Below are 19,926 nucleotides of genomic sequence, written 5' to 3'. Positions count from 1 at the left end.
GACTGCTGAAAATTCAAATCACTTGTGTTCCTGTGATGATGTCCTCAAACTGTAATAAGCTTAAGATATTTCTTCTTAGTTTTTTGACCAGGAAAGAATTGTAGCTGCTTCATCAACAGGAAGTGTAACCATTTTCCGACACCATCAGAATAATCAGGTAAATAACTCACTGTAGATGTCACTTCCATTTGGTTTCAGCTACTGTTGCTTATAGTACAAATCATTTTAGAGCTCACAGAGACATGAATTCTCAGAATTATCAAAACATGAAGCAGCTGAACTCATGAGCCCTAAAATCTGAAAACTAGGCTAATTTTTAAAATATGTAGAATAGTCTGATAGTACTTAAATAAGTGGACCTGTGGTAACTGGGCTTACAAATTTACCTAAATTTGTGAACTTTATTGTAGAAAGTGTGCATATGTTCATAAGATATTGCAATAACATAATAACAAATGGTAAGAGGAAAAGATATAAAAGACAGATAACATAACTAAATTAGTCTAAACAAAAAGGACAAGTGAACATAATTCAAAGATTGTGTTTAAAATTATGCTTGTTAAAAACAGAAAATTTAAAGCCAAAAGTTGTTAATCTAAAAATGGTATGTCAAATATTATGTCTAATTAATAAACAAAATGATGAGGAAATGGAGTATTCCACCAATCGTTCCCTTTTCGAGTCATTAAAAGAGAAAATGTTTTGTGGAAAATACAAACACAAAAATAAAAACAGATGAAGGCAACTGGAACAAACTTCACCACCATGGCTGTCATCCCCCACTGTCTTCTGCACACCGGAACTTGTTTTGTCCTAAACCTGAGGGATGTTCTGATCAGACCAAGCCAAAGAGAAGAATACCAATGACGACAACACCTCACTCAGTTCTAGCTGAATCCCAAACCCTGCCTAGAATGAAATGGGATTGGACTTTGACAACAGCTGCAGCTCATCTCAATTAACTTCTTTCTTTCCTTGAAAGGAAAGTTTTGGACTTGAACAGCAGCAGCAACAATAGTTTCAGACCGCTTTATCCAACTTCTTTTCTTTTCCCCCCAAAGGACAGTTATTACCATTTTTAATACTCATAGACTTTAGGGTCAGAAGAGACCAATATGATCATCTAGTCTGACCTCCTGCACAAAGCAGGCCAAAGAATCCTACCCATCCACTTCTGTAACAAACCCCTAACCTCATGTCGATTTGAATCTTCAAATTGTCTGATTGTAAAACCTCAATGCTGCAGAGAATCACCAGCATAGGACCCATGCCCACACTGCAGAGGAAGGCGAAAAACCTCCAGGGCCTCTGCTAATCTCCCAGAAAAATCCTTCCTGACCCCAAATAGTTGCGATCACCTAACCCTAAGCATGTGTAAGACCACCAGCCAGCACTAAGGAAAGAATTCTCTGCAGTAATAGAGCCAGGTCTACACTGCGCTTTAAATCGGTTTAAAGGCCGATATACCGATTTAACGCTGTACCCGTTCACACGACGTCGTCATTAATATCGATTAAACGGCTCCTTAAATCGATTTCAAAATCCTTCAAGACGAGAGAGTAGCGCTAAATTCGATAGTGATAACTCGGATTAGGTTCGTGGTACGGAAATTCAACATTATTGCCTCCTAGAGATAGTCCCAGACCACGACCGTCTGGTCCGCATCTGAACTCGATGCGGAGTGCCCGGTAAACAGGAAAAGCCCCGAGACCTTTAGAATGACATTTCCTGCTTCACGTGTCCAGCTCTGATCAGCACGGGTGGCATGCAGTTCAATGCAAAAGTAGCTCCTGCATTGAACTTACGGGAGATCTAGATCTGCTGCTGTATGGTGAGACAAATCTGTTATCAGAGCTCCGTAAAGGAACAGGGAAATGCCAAAGCGTTTGCAATTATAAACTCCAGGAATACCAGCGTGCGTACAACCGTAACCGGAGACCGAGACTTCAACGGATGCTCTTGGAGGGAGGAGGGCGTAATGAAGTACACTACAGTCCCACAGCATCCTGAAAACTATGTTGCATTCTTTGGCTGAGCCCCATATCTGTACTTAATAACACGTGTCTTGGTGCGTTCCAGGACAGCTCGTCAGTCTCCCCCCCCCCGCACGTGAAAGAAGAATAAAATAAATAATTCCTGATACTGTAAATGTTACCTCTGTGTCTGGATGCTGCTGCAGGAGTACGCGAGTGTGGCCACGAGTCAGGATACTAGTTTGTGACTTAGGGACCATAGATTCGTATGCTATGGCATTGCTCAATGCACTCCGGGGAAAAAAGGCACCAAAGGGTGTCTGCTGCCTCACAAGGAGGGGGAGCTGTACCAGCCCACCGGCGGGCAAGTGTTTCTGGCCCCATTCAGCACTGTTTCTCAACCCGCCGGACGTTTTGGGAACAAAATATGGAATTGCTGAGAACAGCTATCCACAGTGCACGCTCGGAATACGATGAGAAGCTTTGGACCATGGACGCAAAAATGAATTTCGTGACCTACTGGTGGACGCGCTAAACATTTATTAATCTGGTTTTGTAATATCGTTTAGCTAATTCGAAATTAATCGTGCAGTGTAGACGTACCCTCAGATCCCATCCCATCTAATGTCTCACACAGATCACTGAGCATACTTATCTGTGATGATTCAACAGATCAGTGCCACAATTAAGCTATCCCATCATACACACTATCATCAACTATCAAGCTTAGTCTTAAAGCCAGATATTCTTTTGCCCCACTACTCCCCTGAAGCGCTGTTCAGAACCTCACTCCTCTAATGGTAGAATCTTCGTTAATTTCAAGTCTAGAACTTTCCTAGTGCCAGTTGTATATCGATGTCGTTGTTTCCACATTGTACTAAGCTTAATATTCCTCCCTCCCTAATATTAATCCTCTATATATATTTACTAAGAGCAAGGAAATTCCCCCTCAACCTCTTTTGGTTAGGGCCAAACAAGACACGCTCTTGAGTCTCCTTTCATAAGACAGATTTTTCCATTCCTCGATCATCCAAGTAGCCCGTCTCTGAACCTGTCAGTTTGAATTCCATTCCTTCTAAACATGGGAGACCAGAACTGCACGCAGTATCCAGATAGGTCTCACCATGCCTTGGTAATAATGGATACTAACACCTCCTTAATCTTGCTGAAATCCTCATCTATCATCCTAAAACTGCATTGAGCTTTTTTACGACTGCATTATCACATTGGGGCTTCATAAGTCATCCTGTGAAACCAATACTCTGTGTCCTTCTCCTGCCTCGTGCTTCCAATGAGTGCCTCCCATTTTACTAAGAAATCTATTATTAACCTAATAGCATGACCTTGCACTCTACTATTAATTCATCATCTATTCTCCAGTTTACAGAGTCATCCAGCCTGTTGATATTTCCGGTCCTTCTTGTGTTAGCATAACCTCCCAGTGTGTGTCTCCGCAAACTTTATACAATCCGCTTTTTGTGCAAGATCACATAACATAAAAGTAAAAAGATTTGTCCCAAAACTGATCCTTGAGGAACTCCACTAGTAACCTCCTTCCAGCCTGACAGTTCACTCTTCAGTACAACTCGTTGTAGTCTCCCCTTTAACCAGTTCCTTATCCACCTTTCAATTTTCATACCATCTAAGAGACTGTCAAAGAAGGAGGTTTTCCTTTCTCCAGTTAAAAGGAAAGGGAACAAGAAGGCTTGTTCAAATAAAAGCCTTAATTACTACTTCAAATTTCAAATGCTTTAACTGTTTTTCTGTCTCTTCTGTATCTTTTAATAAAAGATTAAAAGGATTTTTAATGGTGTTTGCCATGATACTAAGCTGGCTGTGTGTATACCAAAACTCATAAATTAGCTGTAAGTATTTGTCTGTTTTACTTTCATTTAGTTGTTCTCATAACTACACAATAGAGAGATTAATTTGCCTTGCTTACTGCCATTAACCTATTTTTTGATCTCAGTCTATGCTCAGAATCCAGACCTCATGAAGACCCTATATCCTTGATAAATATCACCGTGTTGAAATACATGTCCCAGATCATAAAGATAAATATGTAAATAGATAGATAGGGTTCTTATGCTTTCTCGAGCTATTGGTATTCAACGTGTCCCTGTTAAGAGGCTCCAGTGATTGAGCTGAGAAGAGAGTTCTGTCTGGTCCATTATACCCAGAAGGATAGTGGCTGCAATGCAGGGTTGTGCATTGGGGATTAAAGAGGAATGAAAGATCTTCTGATCTGTATTAATGTGAACAACCTTGAAATAATGTGGTGTGCCCTGGTTATATCAGTACTACTTCAAATATTTCAGAAGCTTTGGTCTCTAACACTATCACAAGATTTATCAATAGTACTAATTAACAATTCTCCTCTTTACTTACTGCTTAGACTTTATCTGTCAACCAACGATGGGAGAGGGCCCATTACCATGTGGATCCAGATACACCTTTCTATGGTGGAGCGTCATGTACAGGGGTCATCTGCAACAACCCAGAAATTGTCACTGTTGGAGAGGATGGTCGAATAAATCTTTTCAGAGCTGACCACAGGGAGGCAGTGAGAACTATAGGTAGGCCAAATAATCACTGTTTAAGAAATGTGGTCTAAAGAATTTCAATCTCTACTCATCAAGTGACAATGAAAAAAGAAATAGCCAATAACTTGAGAATTGTGCTGAATCTCTCAAATAGAACCTGTAATGGGCATTCATCCAGATCTAAAATATTTTCTGTTTTATAGTGTTTAATTGACAGACAAAATTCAGACTTAGAGCTACCTGCATGCATGTGTTTTTGCACAGCTTCTGCAATACTGCATTATTTGTCTCAGCAGCTATCTTAAATGATACTACCTTTTGAAACATGACTATCAAGATATTGATCACAGGTGGTCAATATGAGCCCATCCTTCTTTTCACGCTTACAGGGATGTTATCCTTAGTTCTGGTGAAATTCTAATTTTGGTATTTTTGTTTTATGCCTACCTAAAGGGACGCTATAAAATTAAAAATGTTAACAGTAGCTTCTAGTACTATATTGGTCCCTTGAGTTCTCTTGCCATTTTTTGTGGTTTTGCAATTACATTTTCTCTCTTGTGGAAAAACCCCATTCACACAAAAGAAACAACCATATAAGAAGTGAAATGTACAAAGTAAATAAACTAGAGAAACATTTCTTTTTCAATCTTTCTGTTACAGTAATATTGAGTAAGTCCCCCACTTAAATGGTATCTTAAAAAAAAAAAATTCGGATAAAAAAATAATAATTCTAAGTTGATAACATTCTTTTACTTCCCAGGCAGTTCCAGCTGAACGTGGTATTTTTCACTTCCTATCTGAAATTGCACTGTTAAACAGCTGCTGTGATTCACCCCATGTGTAGCTGCATTTTTGGTAAATGAAGGAATCCAAACTATAATGAGTAAGCTAATGGGCAAAGTGTTTTGGGATCCTCTTATATGAAAAGGCACTACAGAAATATACAAGATGTATCCTAAAAATATGTGATAGGGATGGTAAAGTTCTGCTGGGAACTTCTGTAAGAGATTTGTAATCTCTTCTAGACCAAGAATCCTATTTCTGCATCTGCTATGGAACACAAGACGCGGTGACTATTTATAACAGACATTGTATTAAATGTGTAATTGTTTTGTTCAGATGACTTAACCCACATAAATTCTGCACACTTAAATAATCCTACTGTTAAAAAAAACTGCAATATAGATACAGGATTATTTATCACTACATTCCTAATAAAAAAGGGAATTTACTGTTTAGCTAATATGTCCAATATATCTTGGTAGTCCATCGATCCGATGATGACAAATCTGAGCAAATCATCTATTGGTCTCGTGGTGTTCCCTGTGATGGCTATACAAGCCAATTCTAGAGGTGCACATTTGGCTGCAGATAGTGCATGGGAAGTTGGCAATCAGTGGGTTGTGCGCTGCTGGTGCTCTGTGACATCGTTCACGTGCCTCTTGTAGACGCCGGCAGTGGTCTTCCTCAAAGGCGATGCAGGTATTTCTGACTGTTGCACGCCACTGTGTTCTGTCGCTGGCGGCGTTCTCAAGGTCCCTGGCTTTGATATTGCTATACTGCAGATTGGCTTTGATGGTGTCCTTGTAACGTTTTTGTGGACGACCTATATGCCAAATGCCCTGGGAGAGCTCACCATAGAGAAGCTGGCGGGGGAGTCTGTTGGCATCCATGCAGCTGACATGACTGGTCCAACGTAGCTGTGACTTGATGATCATCATTTCGATGCTTATCATCTGGGGTCTCTCGAGGACCTCAAGATTGGGCACCTCGTCTTGCCAGCGGATTTTCATGATGTTGCAGATCCAACGCATGTGGAATGCTTCGAGCTGCTTGATGTGATGCCTATATAGTGTCCATGTTTCACACCCGTACAAAAGAGATGAAAGAACAGCAGCTCTGTACACAAGCAGTTGTGTTGACATCCGGATGTTGTGGTGGTTTAAAACTTTGACAAGCAGATAGCCAAGTGTCTGGCTAGCTTTGGATATTCGTGCGTTGATCTCATTATCCAGTGATCCATCACTGGATATGACACTACCCAGGTATTTAAAGTTCTCCACTACTTTAAGCTGAGTGCCATCAATGGAGATACTTGGGACAGAAGCCTTTGATCGAGGTACAGGTTGATGGAGAACTTCTTCTGTCTTTCCGAGGCTGATAGTTAGTCCGAAGATTTGTGAGGCCTCGGCAAACTTGTTGACAATGTGCTGAAGATCATTTTCAGTGTAAGCCATGAGGGCACAGTCGTTGGCAAAGAGTGCCTCAAGAAGGAGTTTCTGCACCATCTTAGTCTTTGCATTCAGGCAACCGAGGTCAAAAAGTGAACCATCATGCCGATATTTCAAATATATACCTTGATCCAGATCTTTCATTGCATGGTTGAGGACGCATGCAAAGAACAGGTTAAATAAGACAGGAGCGCATCCTTGTTTCACGCCGTTGGTGTTGTTGAAGGGGGCAAAAGTGGCTCCATCAGACAATACTTCACCTGTCATGCTGTCATAAAAAGGGCGTATAATCTGGACACATTTTCTTGGGCAGCCAAGTCATGTTAAAATAGTCCAAAGGGCTTCCCTGTTGACTGTATCAAACGCCTTTGTCAGATCTATGAAGACAGCATACAGGTGCATGTTCTGTTCAATGCGCTTCTCTTGTATTTGTCTGACAGCAAACACCATGTCGACTGTGCTCCGGCCAGGTCGAAGACCACATTGACTTTCAGGTAGATTTGCCTCGGAAATACTGGCCATTAAGTGGTTGAAGATGATGTGGGCAATGATTTTCCCTCCAACGGAGAGGAGGGATATGCCTCTATAATTTCCACATTCTGCTTTGCTGCCTTTTGTTCTTGAAAAGAGAGACAATAATAGTGTTGCAAAGGTCCTGTGGTATGTTTTCATCCTCCCAGATGCTGATGATCACGCTGTGTAACGCTGCTAGTGCTGCTGGATCTGCTGCTTTGTATATCTCTGCTGGTATCCCATCTTTTTCAAGAGGTTTTCCTGAACTCATCTGGCTAACAGCTTTCTTAATCTCATCTATAGTGGGCAGAGAGTCAAGATCTGTCAGAACAGGTGGTTGTGGAATTTCATTGAGGATGTTATTATTCACGGTTGATGGTCTATTGAGAAGGTTGCTAAAGTGTTCTCGCCATCTTTCGTTGATGCCTTCTTTATCTTTAATCAGCGTTGTGTTGTCTGATGAGAGCAGTGGGGTGGTCCTTAGTTTAGAAGGTCCATAGACAGTCTTAATAGCACTGAAGAACATCTTTGAGTTGTGGGTCTCAGCATAGTGCTCGATTTCTTTGGCTTTGCTTTCCCACTAGTTGACTTGTATCTGACGGAGGTCTTTCTGTGTTTTGCTCTGAAGGTACTTGAAATGGTCCCGTTTGGAGACTGAGGAGGGATCATTCAATAAAGGCTTTTCTCTTTACTTCCAGAGCTGAGCATATTTCTTCTTGGTTCTCGTCAAACCAATCCTGATGTCTTCTTTTCTTTGGTACAAGAGATGTTATTGCTGTGTCAGTCACCATCTGCTTGAACTGGTCCCACTTTTCAGTTGCAGTACTGATCAGTTGTCCATGGGATGTCAGTTTGTCATCAAGACAAACAACCCATACATAGGGGTGTATGGGGTGCCCAGGGAGGGGTAGTACCTCTGATGGGGGACTTATCGTACCCCTTCGGGGGTAGTCCATCCACTTTGGTCCCCACCTGTCACTCAGCTCTCACCTGTGGCTCCAAGTAGCTGCAGCATGCACAGTGGCCACACCCTGGGCAACAGATTCGACAGGCCGGCCGAACCAGGTGAGTGTAACTGATGGCAGTCAAACCCTCAGTGAATTAGGGATATGCCTACCCGCATGCGACGTCAGCTCTGGCGGACTGGGCGAAAGAGATCACTATGATCCAACAGCCAAGAAGGTGGTTCTGCAGCACTTTGTGGAAAGTGAAGGGCTTGATGAGGCACAAAAGACATCAAGGCCATCACTGCAACCAAAGAAGTTACCAGTCATGATGATTCTTCGTACCATTGGTGTTTTGGCTTCTAAGGTCGAGAGAGTGGGATTGCTCCTGTGCAACGGCTCTACCACTTAAAAAGCTTTCACGCACAGGTCCTGTGCAAATCATCAAACATCATCATACCACCCAAGTCCTGTGGCAATGGGGGAGGGGCAAAGTGACAGGCGGAGGTTACTACTGGGAATCGTAGTCCCAATCCTGCATGCAGGCGGCCTGTGGATAGGTGGTCGTCTAGCTCTGTACTTGGGGCAGTAGAGTTGCCCGGCAGCATCCCAGGCGTCTGGGCAGCCCTCTTTAGGACAGCACTGCTCACTCTAGTGAGGGAGGGACCTAGAAAAGGTGGCCTAAAAATTGCCTGCCTTACAACAGCTGGCCAACAAGCCGTGGGCTGGCAGTTTAATCCAATCTGCGGCCGAAACCAAAAGAAAAATTTGAAAAAACTTAACTTACCTTTGGTGTATGGAGTGTTTGTACCCTCATGGATCGAGAAGCTGTTGTGAGACCTGAGAGAAGGACAACTCTCATTGCTCGAGAACTAGCCCGCTACAACATTGATATAGCGGCATTAAGCAAAATAAGATTGCCTGGGGAAGGTTTCTTGAGCGAACCAGGAAGTGGTTACACCTTTGTCCAATATATACTAAACAGTCACATGTGCTATTTTATGACACAATTTGCATTAAGTTCTACTGCAGGGCATGCACTTATTATACATCAGAACACAAAAAGGAAATATTAAAAAGAAGAGGGAAATCGTTTTTTGTAAAGAGACTGAGTAGATGGGGGGGGGGGGGAATACATTCTTGCACATTTATTTCTTTGTTAAGGAAATTTATGCATATGCTGTAGTCAGTGAAACTTGTCTTAAGTGACTCGCAGTGGACCAGCAAAATTTGCTTCTCTGGTATGGATAAAGGAGATACAGAGGTGGAGAAATGTTACAGGAAATGGTCATTAGTGTGTATTTCACTTTGAAATTTCACTCAATTAATAAGCTCAACTTCATCTGCATGTTAAACGTCAATTGGGCAACTGTGCTAACTGCTATTCTAATTTACTTACACAAAATTCAATGTGCTTATTTATAACATTGTGCAGGAATGTAATGATCTCTGAACTGCAAAGCTACTATCTTCAGAAGAAAAGCTAGAGGGGAAATCTATGTAAATATATGGAAGGGGGATATTCAGTAATGCTGAAAGGGTGCAAACTTTCTAATTTCTTCTAGTAGTTCAGTATATGCTGAAGTTTTAATGGAGTTTGCCTTTCCTGTGTTTGTGAAGCATGCATAAAATGTAGTCTAGTTCACTTTTAAAGAAGGTTCTCTGGTTGTCTACTCCCAGTTGAACACAAAAGAACACGTTAATTTTAGTGAAAGCTTAACATGATAGCTATACAATTCAGGTAATCTCCATAAGAGAAAAATAGGGATATCTCCTGAATTTTTGTTTAATCTTAAGTATGACTTAACAAGTACAATGCAAAAGCATCTAAAAAGGAGACCAGTACACCTCTTATACACATTATTCCACTACAGTAAAGAACAAAGTATGAGCTGTACAGAAAACGTACGTTAATAAGACCACGTAACATAAGTCAGTCAATGAGGGCACTGTCTTCTAAATTCCAAAAGAGTGACCAAATGCTGCTAGACTTGGCTTTCATCTCTGAAGGTGAATGATGCTGTTCATAAAGCACTCTTAAATATTTTAATGAAAAACAAATTATTTTTAACCGTAACTAGGTTAACAATAATGGGCAGTACTGCTATAGAGGAGACTTATTTAAGAACAGATGACTTGCTGGATGGGCATCATGTAGGCAGTGATATTTGAATAATAAGTCATGTCTTGGTAAAGATTGATGAAATAGCACTGAAATCCTTTTGTAGATAGTTCTTTAATTTAGCATAATAGAAGGAGTTGTGGCTCTTACAGAACACAGAATCATACTATGAAAAGTTTCACAGCCTCCAGTTGTTGTGAAACAATGGACTTGGGATCTACAATATGTCGCTTTTTTTAAAAGGCCTGTTGCAAAGCAATGGAGCATGCCACAGACACTGACTAAATTGACCCTTTTGTCAACCACTTGTAGTAAATCTTCCAAATAATTCAGTTTATAAACCACAGACCAATAACCTGACTGTCAGTAACAAACTAGATGGTCTGTAGAACATGCATATCTTTTTCTATGTACCTTCAATTATAACTTAAATTTTTATAAACCACATATAAACACAGTAAAATTAAAAGAATCTGTTTCAATAACTTTGTTAAACAAACTCATAGTAGGGAATTCAGGTTAGTGTATCTAGGGAGCCATTTCCCTTTCTCCCTAAGTCTATCAATACAAACACATTGTGAACACAGAGGAAGTTAGAGCAATATTGGAAAATTCTAATATAAATAAAGGGGGAGGAAGAATGTTCTTAGCAGTGAGTTTCAAGAGCAGCTGCTTTGAAAACTAGTGAAGTTTAATCTGCAAACCATGGGTTTTTGGAAGATAAAAGGAAAATAGATGTTCATAGTGCAAGTATTTTGTTTAATCAATATTTTCCTAATCTCCTCTTATTGCAGAAAACGCAGACAGCAGTACACTCCATGCAGTGACTTTCCTTCGCACAACTGAGATTTTGACAGTAAATTCAATTGGACAGTTAAAAATATGGGACTTCAGACAGCAAAGAAATGAGCCATCTCAAATATTTTCCTTGTAAGCTTTTTATTTTCAGCTTGTATTTTCCAGTAAATACATCTTAAACAAGAAAGCAAAGTCTATTACATATAAATCTCTTGGACTATACTTTCTTGATAACAAGTGATACATAATTGAATTTGGATATTGTAATTGTAGTTGGAGGACGGCAGTGTTTCCATCTATAGAAATTTTTTCCTCCATCTCCTAGGAATACACTATATTTCTGGTTAGGAAAACAGCATTTTGTAACACTTGGCACTTTTTGCCTTCAAGGTGCTTTATGAACACTAATTCTCTGTGCTTCGTGAGGTAGGTAAGAAATTGAAATATAGAGCCTGATCAAAATCCCACTGATGTCAATGGGGAATAAGGCTTATCGAGTGAGTGAGTGACTAAGACTATGTTTGCAGCCTACTGTGTGTTAGAACTGGAATTAGGAATAGACATGTCACAACCTTTTGTAAATATAAGATTATCTGTACTACTTACCACAAGGCACCTTACACTTCTAATGAAATCTTTATTAAGCTTTTGTAGGTGGTCAATAATAAACCACACAGTAGAGTCTGGTGCCTGTCTAATTACTGGTACAATAACTTAATAAAAGAAACAAGTTCCAGTGGGTGTCAAATTGTTCTAACCTCAGTAGTAAGATACTCCTGGTAATTATACATCATAATTAAAATAATTACCAATTTTGATCAACAGTATAGTGCTTTGGGAGGGAAAAATTGTTTGAACAGGAAATTACTTTTGTTTTCCCCCCTCTTCACAGGACAGGTGACAGAATTCCACTACACTGTGTTGACAGGCATCCCAACCAGCAGCATATTGTAGCTACAGGTGGACAAGATGGAATGTTGAGTATCTGGGATGTTAGACAAGGCAGCATGCCAGTGTCCTTGCTCAATGCTCATGAAGCTGAAAGTAAGAAGCTTAAAGAGAAACATACTGTACCTTTAAATATTTCTGTATTTTTGGACAAGATTTAAACATTTGCTTTTTTGTGTTACAGCTACTAAATGTGTGTTCATCCACATTGTTTGCTTCCAGGCTTATTCTTTGTCTAACAGGAGCTGGTTAATGCTGTATGTTACGGCAAACTAAAAGTCTAGTCAGACAAGAAACAGAATTGAGAAAGTGGTTTGTTTTTTGTCAGCGCATCTTATAACTCCTTTCAGCATATATTGCTCTGTGTGTTTCTATAAGAATTGCATATTGGTGGTCCTTTTTCCTCATGTAACACCTATTAACATTTGATAGGACTCACATAAGCACTGAGAACAGGATTATAGTAACTGACAAATCTGAAAATGTGCAACTGATAAAGAGAGAGAGAACTTTAAAAAATAGTTATTAAAAATACTCTTTCAGATAACTTCTTTTAGTTACTTGTTGTGGTTGGGATGTACCCTCAAATGATGAAACATAACCACTTCTGCTGGCAAGTCTGAGAGCATTAGCTATGAAGGAGCAGCTCTTTTTCACAACATTGTGCTGGAAATATTCCTTGACAGTTGCCAGAAATGTATTTTAAGATTTGGGGTAAAATTTTCAAAAGTGTCTACGCCATTTAAGATCGTAAGTCCCATTGATTTTCAGTGGGACTGAAGTTTTTTTGAAAACTTTACTTTTATGTCTAAATGTCAACCTAGTTTATGGCAGACGTTCTCGAACTGTGGTCCATTCAGGGGCTCCACGGATACCTCCCTCTAAGGTGCACGCCTGGGCGGCCACACACAAAAGAATGAAGGGCCACCCAGCTAATTAGTGAAGCTGCACAGGCGTGGCTCCACTGATTAGGTGCCTGGATGCTGGAGAAGAAGCACATGTGAGGTGGCGGCTTTGGGGGGAATAGGGCATAGGTGGGAGGGGGCAATGGGATAAGAAGAGAGGGATGGGGGGAATTTGGGATGTGCAGGGCTGCAGTGGCCAGAGAAAGAGGCGACTTTCCCCAGCCCCATGGCTGTGGCTGCTGGGGAGAGACAGCCCTCCTTCCCATCCCCAGCTCGGGGGCTGCTGCAGTAAGGAAGAGAGGCACGTGCACGCACACGTGCGCACACATGCACACACACGCACTTGCCAGCCCAGCTCAGGGGCTGTTGCAGCAGGGGGAAAGAAGGCACATTCATCACATTAGACAGGTAATACACTACTGATATTAAAATGAGTTGTGTGCTTTTATTTGTAGAACAAAAAAAATGAATTTTTTTAATATAGCACTTTTATCCAAAGTGCTTTACAATACTTAGCTAATGGTACAAATAACATTTGGAAAGATCATTAAGTGGTCTGCCGAGACCCTCAGCAATTTTCAAGTGGTCAACAAAAAAAAAAGTTTGAGAACTACTGATTTATAGGGGAAAAATGTACACTTGTTACACTCAGCTTCTTAATTTGCATGGGGTGAGGCAGGGGGAAAAGCTATCAGTTCTCTGTATATCCATTGCATTGAATATACAACTTTGCTGTAATACAATGCTATGCTTCAGATTTGAACACAGTACAATATTATATGGCTAGTTTTTTCAGGAAGAAACCCCAAAAATTCACACTGAACATAACTTTGGGGGCTTGTTTTATGGATGTATTAGCCAGGTTCTAGCTGTGGGTAGCGTGATGCATGTGATACTGAATCTGCTGGCCAATCAAATTGCATGCCGTCAAGTACAGGTCTCTGATACAAAAGTGTTGATGAGTCAGAAGGGGTACAGTCAGGTTGCTCTATGCTGTTCCAACAGCCCTCTTGGGGCAATAAGTAAAGAGGAAGTTAGTGTGCAGATTGTGAAGGTATCGGGTTTATGCCTGTGCACCTTTTTGAAAGACCGTAGTCCAGTGCTTGGCTTCTGATGGTCCACCCCACAGAAGCCTGCTAGCTTCTCTCGCACAACCCCATCTAAGCTATAGCGAGTACTGGCTAGATAACCTGGCTCTGGTGTGTTTTGTCTTACCACTGATCTCAATAACAAGAAATGATTATGCAAGTATAGTAGTGTTATTTCTTACTTACATCTGCCCTATCCTGACATTCATTAACTTGCACTGGGTTTCCCCCATTAGTGCAAACTAATGAGGTTTTACTGTATCTTGCATTTGTTTTTTAACATTTCATGTGTGACGCTTCATAAAAGTTGATACAATAGTATGGGTTCTGCCCTGATACAAATGGGTTCTAAAATATATTCCACTTTAAGTAAGTAAGCAGACAGAACTTTGGTCTGGCAGGACACAGGTAACTTAAACATTAAGGTGAACGGAGAAAAGTGTGCAGTTTTATGAAGGGCATATAGCTTAGTTAATGCATTCCTATTTTCATGTTCTTTCCCTTCTTGTTAGTTTTTTTCTGTCTATCTAAATTTAGATTGTAAACTTTTCAAGGCAGGGACCTTTTTTGCCTTGTTTTATGGGGCACCTAGCACACTTCTGGGAGTAGGATAGATGAATCAACTTCAGATGAGAGAAAAGAACCACAAAACCCGGGGAAACAGTGAAACTGGGTTTACATGATGCACAATGTAAACCAGGGAGAAAATTCTTGTCTTTCAATTAAAGTAATCTCGGGTATTATTTAGAACAGTGACCGCTAAAAGTTCAGTTAGTTATGGAGTTTAAGGCTAGAAGGGACTTCAAATCATTTGGCCTGACCTCCTGTATGTCACAGGCTACCGACATCACCCAGCGCCCACACATTAAATCCAATGATTGAAATTAGACCAAAGTATTACAACTCATAGAAGGCAGAGGCCAAGTTGTTGATGTGCCACAGGCAGAGAATAGGAGGGACAGAGGTGCACCAATGTCCGAGACCTTGCAATGACAGAAATGATTGCGAAAGAAGTGGAGGGTTTGTGTGGGGTTTTTTTACAGTTAAGACAGAATGGAAGCTCTATAGACAGTTTAGTTCATCTCCAGTACATTGCATGAGGAGTTATACTGAACACCTTGATTTGGAATTTCCTTGTTTTCTTGGAGAATCAAACTCTTTGATGATATTTTAATATAGATTTGTATATATAATCATGGGTAATAAACTTGAATCTCTTGACTTTTGTAGTGTGGGAAGTTCACTTCCATCCTTCCAAACCAGATCACCTATTTACATGTTCTGAAGATGGCTCTCTTTGGCATTGGGATACCTCCTCAGATGTATCAGAAAAGCCATCTTTTTTCCATCAAGGTAAGGATTTTTGAAGCAAACTTCCTTTTAGGAAGGTGAATATCTTAGGCTGAGTTTGTGCAGTTAGTTAATTAAGTAATTGGCTTGAGGACACTATTCCATACTCTGTTGATTTATATTGAGGGCTATTGAGGATGGGAGTATGATGATTTCTTATTAGAAAGAGACAGCCTTAGTGGTCCTCTTCAAGAGAATTACAGTGCTTTCACTTGTTTCCTTAAATCTTACCTCCTTATCAGATGTGAATGCACTCACCAACAATGGATCAAGGGACACATCCAGAATTTTCACAGCTAAATCCAGTTCACTTTCTAAAAATCATAGAATTGTTGATTTGGAAGGGCACTAAATGCCATATAACTGCGTATATCCTTGAGGAGAATTTTTGGATGTTTTCTACATTTTCAAATATATTAATTTCAATTACAACACAGAATACAAAGTGTACAGTGTTCACTTTATATTTATCTTGGATTAAAAATATTTGCACTGTAAAAAAATATTTTTTTATTAATTTCCCTGTAGTGCAGTCTTTTTATCATGAAAGCTGATACTTTCTTACAAATGTAGAATTAGGGACAAAAAAGGGCATTCAAAAATAAAACAATGGAAAACTAAAGATTCATATGGCCCTTCATGCTTCCACCACTGTTCCAGAGGACATGCATCCAGGCTGATGATAGATTGTGCTCGATAACGATCCAAAGCAGTGTGGACCAACGCATGTTCATGTTCATCATTTGAGTCTATCTGTCATCAGCATGGATGCATGTCCTCTGGAATGGTGGTGGAAGCATGAAGGGCCATATGAATCTTTAGTGCATCTGGCATGTAAATATCTTGCGATGCCTGCTACATACAAATGCCTGTTCTCACTTTCAGGTGAAGTAAATAAGAAGTAGGAAGCATTACCTCCCATAAATGTAAACAAACTTGTTTCTCTTAGCAATTGGCTGAATATGAAATAGAGTTGAGTGGACTTCTAGGCTCTGAAGTTTTACATTGCGTTTGAGTGCAGTTATTAACCAAAAAAATTATGTTTGTAAGTTGTACTTTCACGATAGAGATTGAACTACAGTACATGTATGATATGAATTGAAAAATACTATTTATTTTTACAGTGAAAATATCTAATTGAAAAATAATAGAAAGTGATCAGTGTACACTTTATAGTCTGTGTTGTAATTGAAATAAATATATTTGAAAATGTAGAAGAACAGCCAAAAATATTTAATGAATTTCAATTGGTAGTCCATATAATAGTGTGATTAAAACTGCAATTAACACAATTAATTTTTTGAGTTAATTGCATGAGTTAACTTCAATTAATCGACAGCCCTATAGACAAATCATTGTAGAGGAAAACCTATTCTAATGAAAAATGAGACTTAATACTAAGAAGGTCAGATTCTGCTGCCTTCTGTTTTCATTCGTGTCCTAATTTTTGGAGTACATAATTCAACCTCCATGTAGAACCAAAACTTGCAACATAGTGTTGATGTAAATACACTTGAAATTTCTAGGTACAGAACATTAGGGTAGCTAAAAATAGGGAAAATATTCAGATTTACTTGTGAAGTAAACCCCCCTCTCCCCTGGGCTCAAAGGTTTGAGGGATTTCTGTATAGGGGAAAGCTGATATAACTGAAATTGAACAATAAATCTAGCTGCACTCTGCTTCTCATTGTATCATACATACCCTCAATTCTTAACAAATAGCTTTTCCCTCAATCTATCTCTTCCACCAATTTTAATCTTGTAATGAAATCATAATTCTGATTTTGTGAAACTTGTGACTATTTCTTTCCACAGCAAAGTCAAAACCAGGTGTATCATTTGTAAAGGATAAGCAGGAAATTGGGGGGATGATTTGGATCAATATCTTAAACACAAATCTAAAGCAGCAATACACATAGGAAAATACTGTCTAAGGAAACTTCTTGCATAGGTCCAAGCTTGCTTTCAGTTCAAAAGTTAATTAATCAAGAGGTTAATATATCTAGTGCATAATGTTGTTCCTCATTCTACCCTAAGGAGGTGTTTTCTTACAGTTATGATGGCATTAGCTCTCTCAGTTGAGAGAGAGATCTGGTTAAAACGCTAGTAAAAACTAGCTATTCTGAGTGATTTCTGTCAGTTAAGTAATGCAAAATACGTTTGATCCACTGGAGACTCATCTAAGCCCATCAAATAAATTCAATCTAAAACACAGACTTTGGTATTCCCAGCATGTTAGCTGAATGCTTAATATGCTACCCCAATCCTGAATTGAAGTAAATAAAATCATAGCTAACTGGTACTGTTTTGTTTGTTTGTGTTTTTGTTTAGGTGGAAGAAGTACTACACTTCTGTCACACACTGCTAACCAGTCTGTAATTAGTGCCTGGCTAAGCAACAATCCTACCAAGGACCGCATGGAGATCACCAATTTAGTTCCAAATCAGACATTATCTGTGAATAGCTTGGATGTTTTAGGACCCTGTCTAGTATGTGGTACTGATGCAGAAGCCATTTATGTTAATAGACATCTTCTTGCTTGAATATACTTTAATGAGACACTCTTTAGTAGTTTAACCACCCTGAGAACTAGCAGGAAAGGTCCTGAGGATTCCAGATTTTTAAAAAGGAAATCGTTTACAGAAGCCTGGAAGCAGGGGCCTATAATGTAGTCCTAGTAATGCAGAGGGAAAACAAGCTACAATAAGGCTCTTGAGAACTGTTCCATCGCCATTGATGCTTATGCATCCAGTGAATGAAAGAGCAGTTAACATCTGTTATGTAAATGCACCATTCTTTATTCCCTACTGCCTTTAGCATTTCTTATTTGGCAAGCAAAAAAACAATCAGTATGGAAATAAATTGTATTTTAAATGTTCTAAGGGTGTTACAATAGCTTAAAAAAAAGGTATGAAATACTTGAACTCCCTTAATGTTCATGCTATTGTAATAACACTAAAGTTTTCATTCAGGGCCAAAATTTAGGATTCTTGGGTTCTTTTAAAGACAGACTAATAGAAATATTCCTTTTTTTACTTTGAAATTTTTATATTTAAACATCCCTATGCACTATGAGAAATGCAATTGTTATGCTAGTGGGTGACAACTGGAAAGGGAAACAGTTAGTTAGTTTTATGACATGCAAAAAGGACTGTTTAAATGGTGAATGGTTAAAAGTCCCATAAGAGTCTAAAAATCCTGAAGCTGTAGTAATCTAAGACCATGCTAACAACACTGGTATGGATGGGCACATTAAAATTTGATGTGGACATTGTGCCTGTACACTTTTCGATTTGTAGAAAAAAGTATGTTTATAAGGTAGTCTTTATGGGTGTTGGACAGACATCTGACCAGCATTATCCTATTAAGGTTAAGTTCATATGATAAACAGTTTTTGACAAAACTATAGTCATGAGTTTTGTCAAAATTAATGGAGTACCAAATCGAAGTGTTTCCCAACAGCTATCATAAAAACACCTAATTTTTCAATATTATGTCTAGCTTTTTTAACAAGGAGCCCTTTCTCCAATGTTTTTAATAAATATTTTTTCCACCAGAATTTTATTTACTCGTTCATATGCCTTGGCTTTTATTATCAAGTGAAAGATAAATTTGAATGGCTATCTTACAGGAGGCTAAACAACGTATTTTTGGTTTAGTTCAGTGTTACAATTGACTGATAGAACTTGATCTTAATATGCAGCACACCCACTTTAAGGTCCCACAAGTGATTCCAAACTGGAACTATGGTCCACCTGCACAAATTAGCTTATGGGATTGGGACCTTAGTTACTATGCCCTAATAACTTGACTTCTTAGATGTGTAGAGCACCCTCTAATCCAAGGGTGGGCAAACTACGGCCCATGAGATTGCTACCCCCGTGGCAGCGCAGGCCCCACACCACTCCCGGACGCAGCTAGCCCCACTTCCCTGCAGCCCCTAGCGCCATGCATCACCCCCTGCAGCTCCGAAGCTCCCGTTGGCCAGGAACAGAGAACTGCGGCCAATGGGAGCTTCGGGGGAGGTACCCACAGGCGAGGGCAGTGCGCAGAGCCCTCTGTCCCCGCCCAGGGGCTGCAGGAAAGTGGTGCCAGCTGCTTCCAGGTGTGGTACAGGACCAGGGCAGGCAGGCAGGGAGCCTACCCTGGCCCCAATGTGCACCACTGCCATCCTGGAGCCACTCCAGGTAAGCGGTATTAGGCTGGAGCCCGAACCTCAACCCCTGGCCCTGAGCCCCTTTCTGCACCTCCTTTTGCACCCCAACCCCCTTCCCTGAGCTGCCTCATGCACCCCTCCTCTGCCCCAGCCTCTTGCCCTGAGCCCCTTCCTGCACACCACACCTCTTCCCGTACCCCACACTCTCTCTCGTGCACCCCCGCCCCAGCCCTACATCCATGGCCTTGCATGCAATTTCCCCACCCAGATGTGGCACTTGGACCAAAAAGTTTGCCCACCTCTGCTCTAATCCCATTGCAGTCCAATCAATCCATGCGTACACTGGAATATCTTC

General features: G+C 40.2%; 1 protein-coding gene across 3 annotated transcripts in view; it reads left to right on the top strand.

Annotated features, from left to right (window-relative positions):
- The window catches only part of NUP43 (nucleoporin 43), a 34,597-nt gene extending 15,623 nt beyond the window's left edge, over positions 1–18,974 (top strand). For all 3 annotated transcript variants that reach the window (XM_032771772.2, XM_032771771.2, XM_075064043.1), the window contains exons 3-8: positions 80–157; positions 4,369–4,549; positions 11,121–11,256; positions 12,017–12,168; positions 15,296–15,418; positions 17,747–18,974. In XM_032771772.2, the coding sequence (XP_032627663.1) occupies positions 80–157; positions 4,369–4,549; positions 11,121–11,256; positions 12,017–12,168; positions 15,296–15,418; positions 17,747–17,958 (882 nt within the window). In that variant the 3' untranslated portion in view covers positions 17,959–18,974. The remainder of the gene's footprint in view (positions 1–79; positions 158–4,368; positions 4,550–11,120; positions 11,257–12,016; positions 12,169–15,295; positions 15,419–17,746) is intronic.
- The last annotated feature ends 952 nt before the right edge of the window (positions 18,975–19,926 follow it).

The sequence above is a fragment of the Chelonoidis abingdonii genome, chromosome 3, assembly GCF_003597395.2.
Source record: "Chelonoidis abingdonii isolate Lonesome George chromosome 3, CheloAbing_2.0, whole genome shotgun sequence".
Classification (NCBI taxonomy): domain Eukaryota; kingdom Metazoa; phylum Chordata; order Testudines; family Testudinidae; genus Chelonoidis; species Chelonoidis abingdonii.
The sequence above is the reverse complement of the archived record's forward strand: the minus strand, read 5'-3'. Positions and strand labels throughout refer to the sequence as shown.